The 23355-nt window shown below is 42.4% G+C and overlaps 1 protein-coding gene across 4 annotated transcripts in view; it reads left to right on the top strand.

Moving 5' to 3' along the window:
* srgap1a (SLIT-ROBO Rho GTPase activating protein 1a) overlaps nucleotides 1-23355 on the top strand; it is a 71068-nt gene that overhangs the window by 42423 nt on the left and 5290 nt on the right. For 3 of the 4 annotated variants that reach the window (XM_058645651.1, XM_058645652.1, XM_058645649.1), the window contains exons 7-19: nucleotides 1332-1553; nucleotides 2074-2175; nucleotides 7175-7372; nucleotides 7812-7896; nucleotides 9313-9340; nucleotides 10204-10309; nucleotides 11671-11731; nucleotides 12744-12821; nucleotides 12921-13055; nucleotides 15793-15898; nucleotides 16021-16245; nucleotides 17370-17449; nucleotides 21116-21296. In XM_058645651.1, the coding sequence (XP_058501634.1) occupies nucleotides 1332-1553; nucleotides 2074-2175; nucleotides 7175-7372; nucleotides 7812-7896; nucleotides 9313-9340; nucleotides 10204-10309; nucleotides 11671-11731; nucleotides 12744-12821; nucleotides 12921-13055; nucleotides 15793-15898; nucleotides 16021-16245; nucleotides 17370-17449; nucleotides 21116-21296 (1607 nt within the window). Of the gene's footprint in view, nucleotides 1-1331; nucleotides 1554-2073; nucleotides 2176-7174; nucleotides 7373-7811; nucleotides 7897-9312; nucleotides 9341-10203; nucleotides 10310-10946; nucleotides 10981-11670; nucleotides 11732-12743; nucleotides 12822-12920; nucleotides 13056-15792; nucleotides 15899-16020; nucleotides 16246-17369; nucleotides 17450-21115; nucleotides 21297-23355 lie in introns of all 4 variants that reach the window. The other variant, XM_058645650.1, reaches the window with a different exon arrangement.

Raw genomic sequence — 23355 nt, forward strand, 5'->3', positions numbered from 1 at the left:
CTGAGCTTAATATAAAAGAGACGCTAGGACACCAGACTAAAGGAATGGAAATTACAGTGCTGAACATTATTTTTCTCCTTCCTTTCCGTGTTATTACTGAAATCCCAGATGATACACTGTGTTATATTCTATTATGTTTTTTTCTCTAACTCTGTGGAAATGTTCCTCCCTCTTGCATCCAGCTCTCTGAATATAAACTGGGAGTATCTCTTACCCTATGACCTACTTTTTTGGCATTTATAGTTGCAGTTCATCACTTCATTCACCTCAGCACTTTATAATGAATGACTCCCATTTGCGCGCACTTGTCTTTGTTTGCTACTGAAAAGACAGATAGTGATTAACAGAGTTATTTGTATTACAGCATATTGGGTATTGTTTTTTTGTAATGGGATAAGGTCAAGTCACGTTTTGGTCTTATATATATATATATATATACTGTGTGTATATATATATATATATATATATATATACTGTGTATATATATACATATATATATATACTGTGTATATATATACATATATATATAGAGAGAGAGAGAGAGAGAGAGAGAGAGAGAGAGAGGCAACCTCTTTTCAGCAGCAGCCTGCTGTGTGCTGAAATTACCCCTTTACCGCTTTGCTCACAAGCCTTCACATCTCACCAGGGTGAGCGCGTGCAGGATTGTGTGTGGGGCACACATGCACGTGCAGCCACACACAGTTGGTTGTTGTTGATGAGGGAAACTTGTTAATATTTGAAAACAAAGCATACATTTGGGCTGGTTTTCACGTGTGTATTTGTCTGTATTTGTGGGTGCTTGCCTGCCTGCGGTGTGTGAGTCTTCTCTGGGAGACCTTGGTCAAGGTTGTAGTTATTACAAATAAAAATCACCATTAGATCCTGGAGGTAACATCTAGGTTGTGCAATACAGACACTCAGAAAAGGTCTGGGCTGTTAACTTAAGAAATTCCTCTTATTTAGATGTCATTCTGTAATAATTCACCAAATGCAAATCGATAACAGATGCATTTGATTTCCTTTTCTAATAAATGCTGTGTCCTGTGTTTATTCACATTGCTATGCTTTGAAAAATGTGTCACCATCAACAAAAGGTCAGTTACTTGGATTCAGGTCAACAAGGTAGAAAGTGAATATACCCAATACATACTTACTAGATGCAGTTTTGCAAATTGTGTCACCTGTAGAACTATTTGTGTCTGTTAGGTTCCCGTTTTATCTAAGTCACCTATTTGAATACACAGGGATCCCACATACTTGAGACAGCTTAGATACTCTCAGTAGAGCGTCCTTGAAAATTCATCACACTGACCCTCCTTCTCATCATCCAGTGTTGTGACTTGGGGTACCACGCCAGCCTCAATCGAGCCCTGCGTACCTACCTGTCGGCTGAATACAACCTCGAGACGTCGCGCCATGAAGGTCTCGACATCATTGAAAATGCTGTGGACAGTCTGGACCCGCGCAGTGACCGGCAACGCTTCATGGAGATGTACCCGACAGCCTTCTGTCCACCAACAAAGTTTGAGTTTCAGTCTCACATGGGGGATGAGGTACTTGGCTCCGCCGACAGTAGTAGCTTGTAGACGTGACGATATCTTTTAGTTGTATGCATTTAAATTGGTTTAAAATGTAATTTAGTTGGTTGTTAAATTGCAATGAGCCAGAAAAAAAAACCATTTGGATCTAAATGTGTTGCATGAAAACTACAGTGAACACTATGTAAGTGGATTTGGATTTGATTAAAAAAAGTCTCGAGAGTTAATGAGGTCTGATTTCCAGTGGCTTAAGTGCAGCGTTTTACTGCATCTGGGCTGCTGGATCAGGTTTTATTAGGGTAGAGAAATTGAAAAATAATGTGTTATTCCTCCCCCGTGTAGCTTAACATGTGCTAAGAGTTTAACTGTTTGGCCGACACTATCAACACTGATATCATGTCTGTTTTGTTTTTTGGCTATCTGCATTACCTTCTGCAGAAATTCCATGCCGATGTTGTAAAGCGGCAGGTTATATGACCTCATTCCTTCAGCTAGGTTGCTGATTATTTGCTCTTTATTTCTGCTTTTTCCTCAGGTGTGTCAGATCTCAGTGCAGCCCCCAGCGAATGGAGAGCTCATCCTGAGGTTCCAGCAGCTGCAGTCTCGCCTTGCCACGCTGAAGATTGAAAATGAAGAGGTAGATTCAAAGCAAAAGCAGTTTCCTGTGTACATTATTGCACAAAGGGGGTTTAGCTATATCATTGCACGTGTCAAACCAGTTTAGTGCTGCATCAGTTGTGTTACATGCTGCTGCTCTTTGGCTGTGAGATGTTCACAGCTACACTGCATCATCGCTATGACATCAAGCTTACTTAAGCCAGAGGTCAGTCAAGGTGAGACAGAGAATAGCTGCCGATGAGTCTCTGTGGCATGTACACATGACACACGTACACACTCAGTGTTTTCCTTTCCCTCATGCCCTGCAGGAAGCCATCAAACCCACACTGTGAAGCCTCCATTTTTTTACCCCCACTGCTAGATTCAAAGTCTTGCTTTTATTTGCACAAAACTGTCATGTGCTGCTTTCCCTCTGACACTTTAGGTGCACCTCTGCTTCTCAGGCTGTATTATTTTAACATTTATGCGATATGCCTGAGCAGATCATTTAAATCAAGCAAAGGTTGATAAGGACAAAACTGCTGCTAATTCACAGAGAACTATCAGATAGCCTGTTTTTTTTCCTGTCACATCTGACCTGCTTCACCTCTATGAGATCTTCTCTCACTCCCTTCACATCTTTCTGTTTTCTTCCTTTTATAACCTCGCAGACATGCACAGGTGGATGTCACTCAACTTCCTCTACATCCACTTCTACTTCACATTTCTTGTGATTATTTTAATTTTGAGTCTTCCACTGAAAGTACATTTATGATATAGAAACATGATAGATTTTTTAAATTTTATTATGATATCATTGTTTAAGTTCTTCTGAGTGTGTTACTAATGTTTCTATATTTTTTATTAGTTGTGATTTTGTCTAGTAATGCATCACATTTCAGTACTGATATATCTGGATGACACTGGTGACAAGTATGAGCAGAGGTGGGTTCATAGATAGATATAGGTCCATTAGATCCTGTCAAACACTCATGTAATAGCTCAACCAAACTCACTGACATTGTGCCAGTGAAGATAATTGGCAGGTTTTTCCTATAATAGAATAGAATAGAATAGCCTTTGTTGTCATTGTATTACACACAATGAAATTAGAGTGCATCAGAAATATTAAGACAATTTACAACAAAAATAACAACAATAATAATAATAAAAAAGACAATTCAAGACAATTAGAACACTGAAGGGGTAAAACATGTTGTAATTTAAAAGTAAATCAGTTATATGCATGAAAAAAAGGGGAGAACGAATAGGTGTGATTGTATTTCTGTGGTATTTATAGTTCAGATAAATATAAGTTACACTTGGGACAATATTACACATGGTAAACGGAAAGATATTGCACATGGTAAACGGAAAGATATTGCACTTTTAAATATTGCACATAGTAACGTAACAGATACAGATTAATTCCATAAGCAACCACATGGGCCACACACACATATTGTACATGCACGCACACACACACACACACACACATACATACACTGGTTTGTGCAGCTATTACTCTTTGGACATGGCATTATTTCCCCTTCTTTTGGACACTCTAACATTAACCATAACCACTTCCTCAGAAATGAGGTCAGTGTTTATGCCACAAAAAGGTCCCCCCCACACACACACACACACCTGGTGTCACCTGTTCATCCAACAGCTCCTTCCTTCTCTGCTATTACCTGCAGTATACAAAAGTAATTGGAAAAATACAGATATTTTGCCTGCATAGCTTTACAGACACATTTTATTAAACAGTTGCCGTCAGCACTTGCCTCTGCTCCAAATATGTTGCATTTCCTGTCACTGCTTCAAAGCAAAATCCCGTTCCTGTTTCTTCAGATATCTAGCAGTGTTTTTAACGTGAAGCAGCAGCTGAAACAGGAAATATTGGCTTGTTTTTGGATGTGGAAAAAAACACATATTGAAATAAGCATCACGGTTAGCATGGCCTGGAAGTATGTATGTGTCCCTGCAAATAGATATTCAGTGTGTGTGTGTTAAAGTGTATGATGACAAGTCCTTGTTGCTTCATGTCCTTGTGTCAATGAAGTGGATGCACTGGTGGGTCAGAATTGGAGGGCACTGCTGCCTTGTGTTAGGAGCACCAGATGGCCTCCCTTCCTAGGAACAGCATGCCAGATATATCCTTGGAAAAACAAATTTCAACACACTGAGTCGCCCCACAGAAAGACGACCGTCAAACTGTACGACAGAGAAAGAGAGTCTGTCTTTATTTGCTCTGGAAAAGCTGCAGGGCAGTGCTTAATAGAAGTGCAGCTGTTTCCTCCAACCTCTTTGACTTCTGTGAAATGGGGAAAGAAAACATTGCTGAATAATTTACTCGGCATCAGCGGTGGATGGGTTGTGACGTGGAGGGAAGGACTATGTCTTGTCCCCCTCACTAAGTTGTTTGGGGTTGACAAAGACCTGCTGTGTGCCTCTGCAGCAGAAATGACAGTCATTTGTTAAATTCAAAAAGTCACAGGACATTGTTCATCTCAGTCTGCGTGGTTAATGTTTTTGCAGATTTAATAATCTGGCCATTTAAATCTCATTTGCCTCCATATGAACCAGTGAATGATTTCCCTCCTTGCTGTCGTTTGTCCTCTTGACAGATGGTTGTTCTCTAGACTTTTCACACTAAACTTAGGAAAGCCAACCCCAAAGCCTTCACAGGAAGTGTTTGTTTTTCTTCGTTAAATCTCAGGCAGATGCATCAAAAGCTTGTGTGTGTGTGTGTGTGTTTATGAAGGCTTGTAAACTCATAGCAGAATGATCAGAAGATTAAACTCTTTACTACAGGGCCCGTTGAAAGCGAAGGACAGCAATCTTGGTGATAAATGTTGAGATAACTTGGGGGGTGGTGCACTGCTACCCTGCAGAATAACACTGAGTGGATTTTTGATAGTACAACACCTATTTTTAGCACGGTGAATGATGGCTGTAATCCGTACTTTGAGTGAACTCCTCGTAATCAGTGCCCTGTCAACACAAGACCACAGAAAACACCTGGTTTGTGGTTCTTTCTTAAAAAAGAAATAGCCTCGGTAAATCCCAGGGATCACTCCTCAGGTTTGAATGCGGCTGAAGTGTCCTGATGGGCGTGTCCCCCCCACGTTTCTCTAAAAGCCATGTTGTAATTGCGTCCAGCTGTGTACTCTGGTAACCGTTCGTCTACTGAATAATGGATCAACTCGGCAGCCTTTTCACTGGGAGCGATTCTCTCGCATGCCTGGATTCCGTCTTCACGATGACAGCTCGGCCTCCTGGCTCCACGGGCGATCGTCTGGGCCGAGGCCACCAACCGGAGTCGAAACTCCTAACGATACTAACGACGTTACGTCCCGATAAGACGTCTCTTTAAGGAGCCTCAACATATGAGAAGTGATTTTTTTGCTCTGGTACAGAAGATTCACAGGACAAAATGATACAGTATGTCTGTGAAGTTTTATGATGAGCAGAATCCCCCCTTTTTTTTTCCTCTTTCACACTGTTATTAGCCGTGTTCAAACATGCACTGTGTTTCTACTCCACGGGATGGATGACACTGTAACTATATCCACATTGTGTCCCCCACCAAACTTGTGTCAGCACGGTAATCCATCACTGCAACACATGAAAGAGATAAACGTCAACCTTGATTTTTCAGGCGCTTTTTGTTCTTGTCTTGGAGGCGCGATGAGTCACAGGTCGTGCACTCTGAGCATGTACACTCTAATACACAACAACACAACAGTGGATTATACCAGGAATATACCTTGTTTTTTAATTAGTACAGAGGTCCTTTAACTTAATAACTATGGAATGGGGTCACTACCTCCAGACCATTAAGAATAATTGGGAGGAATCCCCGCTGTGTCTCACTCAACACCCCTCTGACCTATGGGATCCCCACCTTTTCAGAGCCAACACAATCGAGCTGCAGTTTTCTCTCCTCCCACTGTCTCTCTTCAATGCAGAGGAGAGTTCTGCTGGATTTTTCCAAAGCACAGTCATTGTTTGTGTTTCCGTATCAGCTCAGCTCCCCCCCCCCCTCCCTTCTCAGTGATTTATACTCACACTTGACAGCCTCTAAGTCTCTGTATATTATTACTATAATTCTAGTAAACCAGACAGTTGGAGAATTACTATGAAGACGTAAACTTCCAACAGAAGGTTTGCTGTTGACCTGATTGATCTCTGGTTTTAATCAGTTTAATTAATGTCCTCATTCGACAATATTAATCATATGAGCAAAAACTAATTTGTGCCTTTAACGTCGTCTCTTTATTTGTTCCTCGTCAACAAATGGTCACTGGGGGGGCAAATTACTGTCTTGTCTAAAAATTAAAACGTAATTATTTTGACACGATGACATGTTTCTAAACTTGTTACGATGTCATTGATCATCTGAACATCTCGTCTTTTAGCCCAGCTGTATACAGCCAGTGCTGATTAGTCAATCCACAGCGTTGGTTCAGACCAAAATATGTCAACAGGTATTCAATGAATCGCTGTGTAATTTTGTACCACCATTCATTGTTCATCAAAGGAGAAGCCTCAGGACTTTGATGACCGCTTTTTTAAATTAAACCTGGTAAAGGCAGACCCTTTAGTTCTATGAACTAGTCAAGCAAATGAATGAAAAAAATCAAATTTCTTTTTATGACATCTCCCTCTACCCCACAGTGTAACTGACTCTATATACACTGCTTGTATGTGTTTCCTGTCATCTGGTGTCCTCCTGTAGCAACACTCAAAACATCTGTCTCACAGCAAAAGTGGCAAGCCACTCTTAGCCTAGTCCTGGTACTTATTGGATGGAGGAGATGCACTCTCCATGACAAGGAAGAGGTGGAAATAAATCTTAAAGGTCTGTGACTGAATACACTATTATCCAGTCGACAGTTTTACTGGTGACGTTTTCGGAATGTGAGAGAAAGCACCTGAATTTGTCTGTCTCCGTCTTATGCGACCCATTGGATATGGTTTGACGTACAGTCTCTTAAGTTCTAATCTTCTTCACCCCGTCCTTGTGCCTGTAGATAAAAAAGACGTCAGAGGCTACCCTGACCACCATCCAGGATATGGTAACCATCGAAGACTATGACGTGTCCGAGTGTTTCCACCACAGCCGCTCCACCGAGTCGGTCAAGTCCACTGTGTCCGAGACGTACCTTAGCAAACCTAGCATTGCCAAGCGGAGGGCCAACCAGCAGGAGACTGAGCAGTTCTACTTCATGGTGAGACAATAATATGTGTGCACTAGTAATCCAAATCTAATATTTATGTATAGAATAGAAATAGGTGTCTTATAAATTGGATTTGATGCCTGGATTTGCATTATTCTCTGTTTAATAGCAGCTAAAACTATCTCAGATCTCAGATTAATCTGGAAACATTTACACAAGGCATTTAACTGGACTTGAATATAAATCCTTGGGGTACTAAAACTTTAGATGCACTAAAGCCCTTTTGGAATCTTTGATCAGCTGTTTAGTGCTACCACCCAAAATGTTAGGCTAACCACAACGCTGTCCAGGACCAAAGATGGACATGCTCTGATAAAGACTCCCATCACGTCTTTTGCCCTTGGCTGCCTTATCGTAGATTGCTGTCGTGGGAGTGGGTGCTCTGGCTGGCACTCTGTGCCACTTTGTAATTACTCTGAATTCTCTACAGAAATTCCGCGAGTTCCTGGAGGGCAGTAATCTCATCTCCAAGCTGCAGGCCAAACATGACTTGCTGAAGAGGACAATTGGTGAAGGTACAGTTACAATCGCTTTACTTACCTTACTCTTATAGATCACTGTCATTGATTTCCCACTGTGCTGAGTTACTTTCACTTAACGTTCAAATTTATGAAGTCCTCAGCACAAATGAGGACATGAACTTATCATCAACTAGTCCCAACAGACCAAATAACAAATGATAAATGACTTCCTCACTCACTCACCTACTCGTCTATCTTTGTACATCAACATAAGTTCATCTCAGAATTATTCACAATTTTGTGCATTTATTTGCATAAGCGGCACAAAATTGCAAATAATTCAGAGGTGAATTTTGACGCAAACTCACAAATCACATTAAGCATGACATGATTTAAGCAGACTGCATCACAGGAAGGACGAGGTGGAATCAGTGTCTTGTGAAGTAAAGAAATACCTGTGTACAGCCGACACTGAAGAAGTGAGGACAGTTTGCTTGTTTCCGTCGTTGATGTTAAAGGTCACGTTGACTTGATATGGGTTTGAAAAATATTATTTATGTGCAAGTAAATTGCTCGGGAAAAACACTTCTGTTGTGCAAAGGCTTTCACTTCAGCAATTTCCATCTTTTTCTGTGGCAAAGCCTTCATTTTCTTCTGGTCCAAAGTTGTTAGATGGTAATCTGAGTTTTATCCAGGAAAGCCAGAGCTGAAGGGGATTGTGAATTTGCATTATCCATCTTAGTGACTGATTTACTTGCAGCATAATGGACTGCAAGAAGTAAAAGGGTGGCAGTCTGTCCTTGTTCTACACTGGTGGGATCTCCTTGAGGCATCAGCTAATCTACCATCAAGCCAGCGAGTATCTGTCAGTCATTGTTTTAACCAGCAGTCCTGGTGGTCTCCCTCAAACTGGCCGCATAATGAGTAACAGAGTCGTGTGATTTTCGAGCAAGAGAAAACCTCCTCCTTGTCCCACATGCTTCTTAATCATGTTGTCAGTGAGCTGCAGTAGAGTGTGAGTCACACAGACAGGTCAGATTGTGTTCACAGGAACCGATCGTCACACAAACTACAATACTCCCGTTCTCTCAAACCGTTTGGAGGCTGTTTTGTGTCAACTGCATTACTCGTACTTGTTCAAACTTGAGGCTGTGCATATTCGTGTAATAATGACTGTATTTGTGTGGCCCACACCAGTGATAAACTGTGCAACCTGGTAAATGTTTGTTTGTCCTGTACTTGTAACGAAACGTAAGTGTTTTGCTCGTATGCGTCTGTGCTCTCAGGTGTTTGTGAGTGTGTGTTTTTATGTGCCGCTCATGAGGCCCACGGTTGTGGACAGATGGCAGGCTTCAAACGCTCCACGAGGCATATGCACAATGCTCCACAGGGACCTCAGAGACAGGTTCTGGCATGTCGTCACATTTAACTTCCCCTCACATCTCTTCTCTGTTCTCTCTTCACCCGCAGGCCACAGAGCAGACTACATGACCACAAGGTAAAGTGCACTCTCTCACACACACACACACACTCTGAAGGACCTGTGAATATTTGAGATACACAGCCCAGTCCACTTTTGTTGCATCAGCTACAGGAACTTAACATGTTGCACACCATCAAAGGAGGACACTTTGCCTTCGGAAGTTTTGACCATTAAAGCCGAGGAGCCTGTAGTTCCGAAAACAAAGCTCCTGTAGAGCGTCCAGCAGATGTGCTGGCCTCTCTGTTTTAAGCCCATTTCGCATCATGTGGTATTGGTTAGTTTATTTCGCAGTCCCAGCAGCACTGACTGTCAGGCATTTAGAGATAATCACAGACTATAAAGTGGAGAATGTTAGAAACTAACTAAGAGAAGAGAAGAAAAATGAGTTTAAATTTCAACAAAAAGAATCTTTGAAAGCACATCATTCATGTTAAACTGTGGAGATGGTAGTTAATACCTTACTGCAAATGGGTAGCTTGTACCTTTTGACTGGTATTGATAACATATAGATAAACTGTATATACCTTTTTTTTTAATGAGCAGAAGGAACTAAAAATATTTGGTAACTGGTAAAGCACCAAAGAAGAGAAAATTACATTTACTTTACCTATTCTGAAATCAGTAGTTATATAATTATAATCAAGTTTTAGTTCAGACACTTTGGAATGGTGTCTCACCTTGAACCATATTATTAGTTAGTACTGAAACAATCATGTGTCCATAAAAAAAAAAAAAGGTACTTTAATCTCAGTCCTACAGGTCACATGAAGCCAAATTGCACCAAGTCTCACACACACATTGGAGAGCTTTAAAGATAAGCGAGGGAGAACTGCACTGTTGCCTTGTTTACATCACCTAACGCATCTTTTGTATTCTAGACATCCCAATGGTCTGTTCAAAACCCACACTGGCACCCGGCGGGCTAGACCCCGCTCCGTTTTTAATGTTAGGTTATTTAATGGCAATTTGGAGTCATTTATCAAGGTACTGATTATCAGTCTACCCGCTCGACATCGCTCCTCCTCCTTTCCATTTTCTTTCTTGCTCTGGCTTTCTGGCCATTTTGGTGGGTTCCCCCAAAGCATCTTAGCTTTGATTTACTTTTCGTACCAATAATGACAACAGCAAAACAACAACAACAACAACATATTTGTGCTAAGATGGGTTCTGGAAAACCTTCCTCATGAGTCAGTGAGCCCTCGCTGTCTGAGTCTGAGATGAAGGGGTGGCACTGATAGATGTGGACGGCTGCAGGAAGAGAGGAGGGATAAATGTTGGTCTCCGTCAGAGCCCCTGACTCACTGCTGACCTGGCAGAGCAATCTCTCCAGAGCAATAGCAGGGGCCAGTGGAGACGGCAGAATGAATGGCAGTCAGGGGAGCGGACGCCAGACTGATAAGTTGCGCTGGTTCCCTCCCTCCTCTCGCCTCTTCACTGGCTCTCACTGGAGGCCAAGTCCAGTCCTGTCCAGTTCTAATGGTTTTCTTTTGGGTTCACTGCCAGCACAGAGTGGAATGAGGGTGCACTCTTAGGCTTTGGTGGGCAGCTGCTGTGTCCTAATCTGGGTCTTGCTTTTCTCTCTCTTTCTCTCTCATCACTGGCTCTTGCGGCATTTCTGTAGCCGCGGACGACGGAACTCACACGCTCGACATCAGGTAGACACCTTGAAGCATCTTGGGGGGGCCCATGCTGCTTGCCTGTGCTCTTTTATTTCTTACACTAACATTTGCCACTTACTTCTGTGTTTTTGTCTCGTTATCACCTAAATTATGTGAGTAGACCAAGACAGACTGGATTGACAAGAACCTTAATGGAGAGATTCCACAGACATTTTGTGGCAGCTTTTGGCATGGTCACATGACCTAAATGATCCGCTGTATCATTAAAGTCATGCGCCACCGCCTCTCATCTCATTCTGCAGCTGAAGTGTGCGGCCCTTCAGATAAGCGTTTGTTAATGCAGAGGCAAGACGTGCTTCACAGCAAGCGACACAATTCAAAGTTATATTTAGCAGCACTTGAGGCCAATTGAAATGTGTAAGACAACATGTTTGTACATGCTCGCTGTTGTATCTCGTGTGAGATTTTGTATCATTCCTATTATTTCACACTGGATATAAACAGTTAAAATAGCCAGTGAAGTCAACTCAGTCTGTCTTTGTCAGATCTCAGCTCTTAAGCTAACTGTGTTTTAATGCTCCAAGCTTCACTTTTTACTGACTGTGCACGTTTATACGTTAACATCACACTGACCACTGACCAATATAGTTATGATATTTACTGTATGTAACCAAAGTGCAAAATATACACAGTCTGACTCTGGGTGTTTTTGTTTTGCTTTCACAGGACTCCGGACAGGCTATCCCTCGTGTGGTGGAAAGCTGTATTCGCTACATCAACTTGTATGGTGAGTCGGCTGTTATTGCACAGCGTGCTTCTGTATATTTATTTGATCTGATAAGATGATTCCTTTTCATATTCCAAGCAAGCTGCGTTGGTTTTGGGGTTTTCATTTTTTGCACTTAACTGATTTCTAGGCGTCGATTGTTTGGTGTATGTATGTATGCTTCAGTCGGCTCCACCTCAGGCGCAGTCATGGGAAAGTACACATTCCACCCTGCTTACAGTGGAACTGCCCCATGTATAATGGGACGGATGGGTAGCTTAGCCTTGCACGAGTGATGGCAGCAAACATTGGTGTTAATCAGGTCAAAAATGTCAGTTTTAAGGGTTTTAATGCTTAATTAAGTCAAGTTACGGCTGGTTGTCCTTGTCCCAGTATACTAGCACTAGAGGATGAGTCTCTCTGTCCACCTCCACAATGCAAGGTGTCCCATTTCCAGTCTTCTTACCGTCCATGAAATTTAAAATATTAATTTTGTTTAAGCTGACAGATCACACATTCTGTCTTCCTTGTCAGTTGATAAAAGTGCAGGCCTGTATTTCACCATGTTGTGTTGCTGTGGTCCTTTGCTGAGTACCAGCTACTTCTCTTATGTCTGCGTTAAAGCTGGGGCTGGAAACTTTGGCTCAAGTCCAACCCTGGTTTGACTGAAGGCATACATGCGGTAGTAGCTCGACTCCCAATCACCTCATCTGGGTGTGTTCGCACAACTTTGAGGATTTTAATTGTACCAAGTATTTGCAGAATCATCTGCTGCATCTTTTCACGCAAGAAGCCGATGACTTGCAGAGAGAAAATCTGAAAAGGAGGGAAAAACTGCAAACTAATTATGTTGCTCCTGACTCTTGACCTCTCCCCTCACAATGTCTTAATCCTAGCTGAAGTCCCTTTTTAAAAAGCCTGATGGGGCTTAAAGAACAGGCTGTGCCTTTTAGGACCAGCGACAGAGGCTTTCGTTCACCTTCTGTTTTTTCCATCCTCTTTGACATCACTCCTCGTCTCCTTTTTTGTGCAGGCCTCCAACATCAAGGAATATTCCGCGTATCCGGATCCCAGCTGGAAGTCAACGACATCAAGAACTCATTTGAGAGAGGTAAAAAACGTTCATTATAATATAATCGCTATATGTTATCACATGGATCATATATGAAATGTTGCGATAGATCGTGCTCCTGACTTTTCTGTGTCTTAGGAAACGACCCGCTGACAGACGACGAGAACAATCACGACATCAACTCAGTGGCTGGCGTTCTCAAGCTTTACTTCCGGGGTCTGGAGAACCCTCTTTTCCCCAAAGAGAGGTTCAGCGACCTGCTCTCCTGCATCAGTAAGAACACAAGTATTTTCTTTCGATATACTGTATCTCTTTTAAATTTGAACTTGGAACCTCCGGTAAATACATTTGTATCTAATTCCTTTTGGTTGTTCACTTTCAGTTGACATTTCTCACTACATAATCCAGAATAAAAACACATGCATGCACCTGACACATGATTATAACCTGTATTGCGGTCTTATTTATCTCATCTTATAGCAGCTGTAAACTTAAAGTATCCTTTCCTTGTATGCAGTCCTTTCAGCACAGCATTCTGTTGTGGTCACTGCTTTATTTCTCCGAAAATGAGTCAATTTTTCCATCGAGTATATTTTCCCTACATCGAGCCACTGATCACAACACTGAAGGATCACATTTCAGACAGCTTCTTGTGATTGCCATGTTGCGTGCAAGTGTCAAACTGTTACACATGGTCCATCAGTCCCAGAAGCAGAGTCCTTGGGTCTTTTATGATCTTATAATTGAACTTATCCTCAAGAAGTTGGAGAACACTCAAATGATGGCAGTTTTGCACATGACCACAAAATATGCAAGTGTCTGCATCCGTCTGCCAACAGTGTCTCCAGCATTGCTGCTGAACACCCTTGTTTTTAAATCGATGGTTCAGTAAAAGATTCTGTGCCTTTAAGAGCAAGTGGGAATTTGTTGTGTTTCTGTTTCAGACCTAGCTCTTTTAATGTTTGGTTCCTGTTTCCATCTGTGAGGTTTTATTAAAAACATTGGAGTTACTTTCTTCTGGCTAACAAACTGTCTGTTGCTGCTTTTGACATTTTCCTTCCTCCTCCTTACATCATGGGGATCCAGCTCTTGATGGACTAGAGACCCATAACAGTGACCAAACACTCTATATAGATATTGCACTGAGAGCTGCTTTAAATGATCAAAATCAAACACCTAACGCTCGTAATGTTTGTCAGCAGAGAGGCTCCGTGTTCTGGTCATAACACTGTGTGTGATTACTACTCTGTGGTATTCGGTTGAGTACTGAGAGGGAAGTATCTGTCGTAAGTGGCACAAAGCTGGCCACTCTTACGGGATGGTGGTGGAATTTTTAAATGTCCACAGAAGTGAGCAGTGTTTGAGCCCGGAGCTGACTCTATACTGAAGTCCTCTCAAGAATAGTTACATTGTCGTTTTGAGCTGAGTTCAGTGCTCAGTCAGCTCTTTGTCTGCTCTGGTCTTTCAGGATATGACATTGTGGGCTTTCATCATTTTAAATTGAACACGCACGATCACGTGGTCACGACATATGACGTAATGCCTCGAGCCGCCGTGTATGTGTGTGTGCAATGAGTACGTGTGTGTTCTCTATAACGGAGGCTTTTGTGTGCTTTTGAGAGTGTGAAGTGTGTCTGTACGTGTTTGCTGGGTGTACTTTTACACATTTGTGCAGGATGAGTGATGGGGATTCCCTGTTTACATTCCCCAGCTCAACATGCCAGTGATTGCACTGTGGGCTCAACGCCCAGCAGGCTCCATATTTAAAACCCTCTGCTTATTCCATATGGAGCAGCACAAGCCAGCTACACGATCACTTTTCCCTTTCACCACTCTCTGCTGACTGCATGTGCTTTCATCACAGTGGCGCGCTGTGACTCCTGATACCTTTCCTTAAGGAATTTTACATTACATAGTTTGCCTGGGTATATGTGTTTGATGTCTAAGTGCTCATTGGAGTAAATCTTTGAATATTAGCTTCTGAAGTACTTGGGAGCAGCACTGCAGAATCCTAGTTAGGTATTCATGAAAAATGAAATGAATTACAAGTATCCCATAAGCCCAAATCCCAGATGGCAGAGTGGCTGGAGGGTGACAAGATTATTTTTAGCTGCCAGTGCAGCCCGAGCTCAGACAAATAAAATTGGCTACTTCAAGTGCCACGGCATAACAAATGTGACGGTAATAAACAACATTAGGGTTTGCGTCCTCTTGTATTTTGATGCAAGATTTACTTTTTGTTAAGTTGCAGTGATGGTCTTTGCTGCTATTAGGTCACTTTCTTATTTTTAATTCGGCACGGCAGGACAAAAGGGAGAGAATTGTTGAGAGAACTGGATAAATCAAATCAGGAAAAAGTACTTGTCTGTGAATCTGCTATTAAGAATGCTGACTTCCTCCTCCCTTTCCTCTTCCTCTTCCTCTGTGGTGTCAGCAGAGTAACACAGGCTGAGGTGAAGGTCAATGCAACACAGTCGGTGCATTTCCTGTGGCTTCTACATACGCACATGTGAACATGCGTCAACACACACACAGAGTAAACACATTATTAGTCTCCTTTTTCTTATTCCCAGAGAAACACATTTACTGTATATTGTGACACAAATTGCAATATAGACACATTTGTGCACACTATTCTTCTTACAATTCATTTGTTTTACTCCCATATCTGTAAAGCCTAATATTAAACTTGGCATTTCTAAGGGGTATGTTTGATAAATTGAACACAACTTCCTTTATGCATATTATTTATAAACATAAATGTGAATTAAAGAGCAAATGTATTCCACTATTGCAATAAATCCACGACCATGTCCCCAGCAATGACAGCATTTTATGTGTGTGCATTTGATCTGAGAAATGAATGGACAAAAGCATCTGGATCGTGTTCCTGCTGTGACTCTGAAACTAAGCAGACCTTATTTCTATTCAAATAAAAGCTATTGTATTGCAGCGTTTCCCTTTCTAACATCATATCCTCTCCGCTGTTTTTTGTGTTTTGCCACTCCAGGAGTAGAGAACCTGTACGAGAGAGCATTGTACATCCGTAAGATCCTCCTCACCATTCCCAGATCAGTCCTTATCGTCATGCGCTACCTTTTCGCCTTCCTCAACCAGTAAGTTTAAAGACACCGACCAGTAAATTGATCCTTGAAGCTGTTTGTAAGTTGTGCTCCCTCATTGTTAGTTGTGATTTGATGTGAAATATTCCTCCTCGTGTATCCCCTCTCCTCTCCAGTTTGTCTCAGTACAGTGATGAGAACATGATGGACCCGTACAACTTGGCCATATGCTTTGGCCCAACGCTCATGCCTACACCAGACAGCCAAGACCAGGTCTCCTGCCAGGCCCACGTCAATGAGATCATCAAGACTATCATCATCCACCATGAGACAATCTTTCCCGATGCCAAAGAACTGGATGGACCCAACTATGAGAAGTGCATGGCAGGAGGAGATTACTGGTGAGGGATGAGATACTTAAAGATCACGCTGTAGTGTCTGAATTCAGAAGAAGCACAACTTATGATCTTTCACGTACAGTAAACACTGTGCGGTCACTGGTGTCTGAGGGTCCAGTGGTAGGTGGTCCGGGATTAAAATCAAATAAAAATAGGCATTCTGGTGTGATCACTACATGCAGCTGCACATTAGATCTGTGTGGGAGAGTCAGACAGGCCGCTGTGGTTTTCCCTTTTACATTTTTCTACTGTGAATGAAACAACGGCACGGCTGCCAAACCCCGCTTCATTAGTAATTCACTCAACATGCAGGTATGCGTGCACACTCATCGGTGCAGCTGTGTCAGTAGATTGTCATTAGAGTTGATCTGAGTAATAACACACATGATATTGTCGAGCGGGATCCTGTGTGCTGACTTCAGACGGTGGACTGCTTTTAAGGTGAGACAGGCTGAAACAATGCCTTTAATCACCTCTGTCACAGCAGGAGGGGTGAATGGCAAATCCATACGCCTCGTCATGTTTCTGCTTCGATGCATCGGCCCTTGTTTTTTCTTTTATTGTTTTTTTTCCCCTACTCACACACACATCCTCTCAGTCTGACAGGTTTTTATCCCAGGCTAGAGCTAATCACCTGTCTCAGCATGACTGTGTCCCCAGGGAGTGTCACGAAGCCAAGGGGAAGACTTGTTGACATGGCTGCCTCCCTATTCTTGCAGAGAAGGAGGCAGATAGTGACTAGAAAGTGTGTGTGCTTCTGAAACTCTTTGTGAGAACTTCTTCGTGTTTTCAGTCGTACTCCAACCGTCCCGCTTTCCTAGCACAATGTTGCTGTTGCCTCCGCCTGCCTTGACCTAAAACAACATCACTTCCTGTGCACTGCAAGAATGTCACCGGGCGACACAAGCTCTAACATTTGTTTATGTTTAAAAGTTAGCGTTAAAGTATTAAGTGGTTATGGTTAAGTTAGGTAGGTAGGCTGTCCAAATGAAGGGAAGTCGGTGTAGTTTCTCAACAAGAGTAGTTGTGCAAGTGTCTGTGTGTTTCAATAGAATCACTGCTGACCCCTGACCCCTCACCCCCCTGCCTTTGTTTTGACCCTCACGGTTTGCTCGGTGTCTCCACAGTGAGAGTCCCTACAGTGAGCATGGAGCCCTGGAGGAGGTAGACAATGAAGGAGGGACGGAGACACACACCAGCGAGGACGGTGAGTGTCCAACATTCATGTAAACAGTACACAGTCACATAATACCTGTTATGTTACATATGGAAATGTACACAGATGTGAAGTGACATACTGTACTCTGTCGTCCAGACCCAAGGTCTCCTCTGTGTTCTTGGTGTTGCGAGGTTTAAACTCGGCTCTCTGCAGCTAATCCTGTCTTTCAGCCTCTTACATGCAGTAACCTTGAAGGGCTTAGGAAATTGGACATTCACTGACAGACAACCGTTCATATTCTAATTCCGTTTTTCTCTTAGAGACGTCTACATATCCCCCTACTTGGAAATTTCCATGGTCATCTGCACCCACTTAACCCGTCGGGATAGACATTTTTCAAAGGGTTACAGCACTGGGATACAATCTGTTATATTAATCAGTAAAAGTTTAATGTATGGAGTGCGTCAAGAGTGTCGTGTTCCCATAGCTTTTCAGAAATCACACAGTCTGTGTTTTCTCTATGTTGACCTACCTTTCCGTGTGTCCAACAGAAATGTGCATTACAAAAACACCAGGCTCATATAGCAAGTATGGGGAAGTGATAGACTTCTCCCAGACGAGGTTGGAACTGCTTTTACATTGTGTGATCATACATGCCGTCCTTTGTCTGAGTGAAATGGATAGCAGTCGGTCAGGTCCAAGTCAAGTAACATCCAATTTAGTTGAAACCAAAATATCAGACAGGGATCAGGTTTTGCTGTTAAACTGTCAAAGTTCAGCTCATTAAACAGTGATGTATATCCTTGACCGAAATCTGAACGGATGTGTTACAATCTGAGTGAAATGATTCAATCTACAGTTGTCTTCCCTTGGCAACAGACTTCCCGAAACCTGTTTCCATGGTGACACCAGCTGCCCGAGTGTCGTCACATTTTCACACCCTGAGACAAAATTTAGGGGGCTCCCCACTGTCATCCATCATCTGCCTCCATAGATGGAGGTCGGAAGTATCGGTTGATCTCTTCTAATTACGTCAGCTGTTAATCACTCAGCCAACAAATGAAAGTCTTCGCTCCTGACCACCTTCTACAACTGAACACAGCTGGAATCGATCAACTCTTTAAGCAATTAATAGAAGATTACATTGTCCAGACATCTCTTCTTGCCGCGGGGCATTGTCCAAAAAGATTTTCTGCACAGACTTGGACGGCGTCCACGTGTATGGGTTCCTCTCTTGAAGCGATGACTAAGTTATTGTCATCGGGTATTTTTAAAATTGCCATGACCTCATTTATATTGGAAGACACAGATCTGGACCAGCCAGATTTAGACACACAGCACACACAGGATTACGCCGCAATCCTGTTGCTCTAAAAATGAAAAAGGTGTCGTCCAATGTAGGTTAATCAAGATATAGTCGTATTTAGATCTCGTATAAAGGCTGCTCTTTGTGACACTTACGTATTACCTTTGCGTTTAGAACTCAAAGCTAGTAAAAAATGGTAATTTTACAGCATGCGCACAGCTCCAAGTGTGCAAGTTGTGTCTCTTATTCCTCATCTAAAACTAGATCTGCTTGACTTTACTCTTTCACTAGATGAGAGGCATAAACCAAGGCCATATAGAGTCATGGTCTCACTATATCCATGCTCATTGCCGTCAGTGTCCCGGGCCTTGGCTGTTAGGCAGGATGATAAACGGTCTGTTTTTAGAGTGGCACTTCTAGCACAACATCAATACATTGATGTCCTTTATGCTGGTATATGCACTACAAGGTCAGAGGTGAACTAACTGGCACATTGGTTATATACAGTATCTCGTTGTGGGAGTACAGCTGTATGTCCTTGTTTTCAAGTAACCTAACATGCATACTGCATATATTGTTTTGCACATGTTAGAGGGCTTTCTATTTATATTATATAGATATATTTATATACTGTACATGGAGGATTTACATATACTATCTTCTATAAAACATCCTTTTTTTTTAACCTTTATTTAAGCAGTAAGTCCCTTGTGAGGGAGAAGTGTCTTTTAAGAGGGACACTTGGCCAAGACAACTCACTACTTACAGTTTGGTTCAAATAAGGCACAACACACATACAATACAGAATATAATACAACAACAGCAGCTGCAATTTTTGATCACAACTCCTTTTAACTTGGATTTAAAAAAAAAAAATCCTGGGGGAACTCTGCAATAAAGAAATCTCATCTTTCCTTGTCTCCTGCTACATTTGACGCACTAAGTTCCCTTAGATTAATATTTGTCTTCAGACGAGGAATGTGAGTAAAAGACAAAAAGGGAAATTAATCCTCATCTTAACCATATCGCATACCCCTGTTTCTGTGTGTGAACACCGATGTGGGGCAACATCCACACCAACTTCGCCCCACTGGCTTGTGTGAGACGTGACAGTTTGTGTCTCTAACACCGTGAAAAATGTGTCTACATGTGTAACCTTGGGTGGTTCAGTCTGAAACCATTCTCCGTTATAATTGCACAACATGACAGAGGGGGGGATCCTTTACCGCTGCCCTGAGATTAGAGTTTATGGCCCGCCGCTTTCAGCCGCAGCCACGTCACTGCAGTGCCAGTGGGCGTGTGCCTTTGGCAAAAATGTTGGACAAATATTTATAGACCTAGGGGAGGATGGACAGATGGGTCGAAGAAAAAGAAGGAGATGGAGAAAATAAAAGAGATGGAGAGAAATCCCCCAGATCAGTAAAAGGTTCTGTCAACCTTATTAACGGCCGTGTCCCCTGCAGTGCAGCTCAATTAATTCAGACTGTAAATTCCTTCTTGTCACATTTCATTGGAGCATGCTACATCCACTCTGTCAATTCTGACAATCCAATAATGCAAGGGAGGTGGCAAAATGAAGGGGAAGAATTTCAGAAAAGGACAATAAAACTATTAAACCAAACATACTGTATTCCTTGTCCCGTGTGGATCCTCTGCTCATTTGGGAATCTCCTGTGAAAAATATATCGTACTCCACTCTGGCCATTCACTCACTCACCTACCTGTTTAGAAATAGTAAGTCAGTATTTGGGTGAGGCCTGAGACAGGGACCCCCTGTCTGGCTTAAAGTGAGAAAGTGAGACAGGAGGAGGGCAGAGGAAGGAGTGAAGGAAGGATAAAGATGCTATTTTTAGACCTGTGTTGCTGTAGTGCGTGCACATCGGCTCGGCGAGTCGACTCTAGCTGTTCTTGAGAGGACGGATGTTTTTGCCAGGATTGACATTTAGTGACATAGAAAAATAGTGGACAACCATTATAGATAAATAGTCAAATTCACCGTTCAAGCTGTCATTAATTAGCATTGTCTGTAATAACTGTCCCTCCTCTTTTTCCACATTTATTCCTTTGCCACTGACCCAGGCTTCTTTGTACAGCTGTTGAGTAGGTATCAACCCAATCAAATGATCCATATAGTGACTGACATGCCCCTAAGTCATATAGATCTCCTCTAACCAGCTTCTATAAATATCCTGCTAAAGCTCCCCTGGGCTTGCTGTGGCCCTGGTGTTGTAGAGCTGTGTTACTGTCGACTACAACTAGAATAACCAACCGCTGAGCACACTTTAAACTCCATGTGCAGTTACATATAAACATGAGCCAGCACGTATCCATCATTAAAATGTCTGAACATAAGCCGCCTGTTCTCGATGCTTTTGACATACATGACCCTGCTCTCTTCCTGTTGACAGAGGGCGAGCCCATCGAAGCCATCGCCAAGTTTGACTATGTGGGACGCTCTTCACGGGAGTTGTCCTTCAAGAAGGGAGCCTCTCTGCTGCTGTATCAGCGGGCGTCTGAAGACTGGTGGGAGGGACGGCACAACGGCATCGACGGCCTGGTGCCACACCAGTACATTGTGGTCCAAGACATGTGAGTGTTTTGCATTTAAATACGAGACATACACTTACACAAGTACACCAAGCAGCCGCCACACGAGAGCCACTTAATGCTCAATGATGAATAATGGGCATGCCATGACAGCCTGTGGATTCACATGATACTGATTCTAGTTAGCTAATTACCTGGTTTTCCATATTAAACGTATACTCATTTAAACTTAAATAGTATTTTTAGTGATAACATTTGGTTCCTCAAACTACCTGGCAACCTCGAGTATGTGAGGAGGAAAGGAACAAAGGAACAACTCTCTCCATTATTTTTCATTCGGATTGCAGTACCCAATTTGAACAGTAGTTACACATCTTACAGAAAGCCCCTTTAAAGGATCTGTTGCTACATTATGTGGAGCTGCTATCGTGGCAGGATGTGGTCTTAGACAATCTTAGTCATATGGTTTAAAATGTTGTGGCTGAAAAATGTGTTTAATGTCAAGTTATTTGGTGAACACATGAAGCATGAGTGATGGAGATATAATCCTAGACATGCTGATTGTGCTTTGGACATGAGGTGTGCTTCAGTTTAAAAGTAAGCAAAAAGCTGCAACACAGCAAGGGCCTAAGCTTTTTTAGTGCACGCTTTTTTTTGTGTGTGAAATGTGTTTATTTGGCTACTTAAACCTAAAAACATGGCTATATTGAGCAGTGCACACATTTCGACACATTTGAGATTGCTGAAGAAATATAAATATTACACAGTGTGCTGTGTATATCTTACTTTCTACTCAGGGTGCTAAATCACAGCATTAGAGTTTGGGTTTAAAGAGTAATCCTCCAGTTGTACTTGACAAAGTCACAGTGGATGAAGCAACACACTTGTCTTTGTTGACTTTGGGCCATCGTTTGACTGCGGGGTCGTGTGTAGACGACCTTCAGGCTTGTTTGCCCCGCCCACCACTGTTTCCCTCCATTCAAGTGTGGCACCTTCTCCATCTCCAGGGTCCTTAACGAACCCTCTTGTCATTGTCTCCGACTCTCAGCACTAACAAGCATGCACTCTGCCATGGGGACTGCTGGCTGTTGGTGCCTAATGAACTGCACTCAGTGTCTCATTAGGACCAGAACAGAATCACTCCAATCACTTAGTAGCTGGCCAACAAAATGGCCATTTAGAGTGCTGGCCACTATTTCCTCTTCTCCTTCTCTCCCCTTGCTGCTGGCCCATCAGTGCGCCTCTATTAATAATTCACCCCTTGATTGGGGGGGCCTTCTTAGTTAATAAAAGAGTAGGGGAATTTACAGCTGCACGAGTTGTCCCGGAGTGTAAGAACTTCCTACTCTCTACTTAAACACAACAGGCTGAGGAGTGAAAGAGCACCCGGGGGTTAGGATCTTCACTTGGCCCATTAAAAAAAAAGCCCAGAATGAAAAATTCAGAGCGATGTCTTGGAGACCATTTCAGTACAGGATGTCTCCTCTCATGATGCGTCTGTCGGTTGTTTAAACTTCTTCCTGTCGGTCTGTAAATTTAGTTTAATGCCACCTCTGCTTCTGAGGTCCACGTGTGTCTGCTCCGTCTCTGTCTGTGCATTCATGTGGATACAACTATAAACGAATAGATTTCAAATCAAAAGCCCGTGGCTGCAGTTTATTAATGCCAGTTTGAAAAGTGCAATACATGGTGAACAAGTTTAAATGTTAGAAACGATTCATATTTTAACTTTTTCAGCCGTGCATTAGAGTGTATCCATCTTGTTTTGAATCTGCAAGCTTGACTTAATATAAATATATCACAACTCAAATCACAAGATCTCAGAAAAATAGCAAAGTAGATATTTATTTTATTTTACCACTATTGTCCACTGCAGGGTTATTTTTCTGACTAACACTGGTCAGTAGCTCTGATTGCTGCCACCTGACAGGCACCAGCTTCACGCAGTCACAGACCTCACTGAGAAACCATGCATCTGGCCTTTGTGTGCATGTGTGGGTGTGTAAAAGTGTTACCACCACAGTGCATCACCAGAATACTGAGAGGCCCAGGGATATGACTCATCTGACTCTCTGGACCTTGAGGAAGAGATGGAGACATG

This window comes from Solea solea, chromosome 12 (assembly GCF_958295425.1).
Source record: "Solea solea chromosome 12, fSolSol10.1, whole genome shotgun sequence".
Classification (NCBI taxonomy): domain Eukaryota; kingdom Metazoa; phylum Chordata; class Actinopteri; order Pleuronectiformes; family Soleidae; genus Solea; species Solea solea.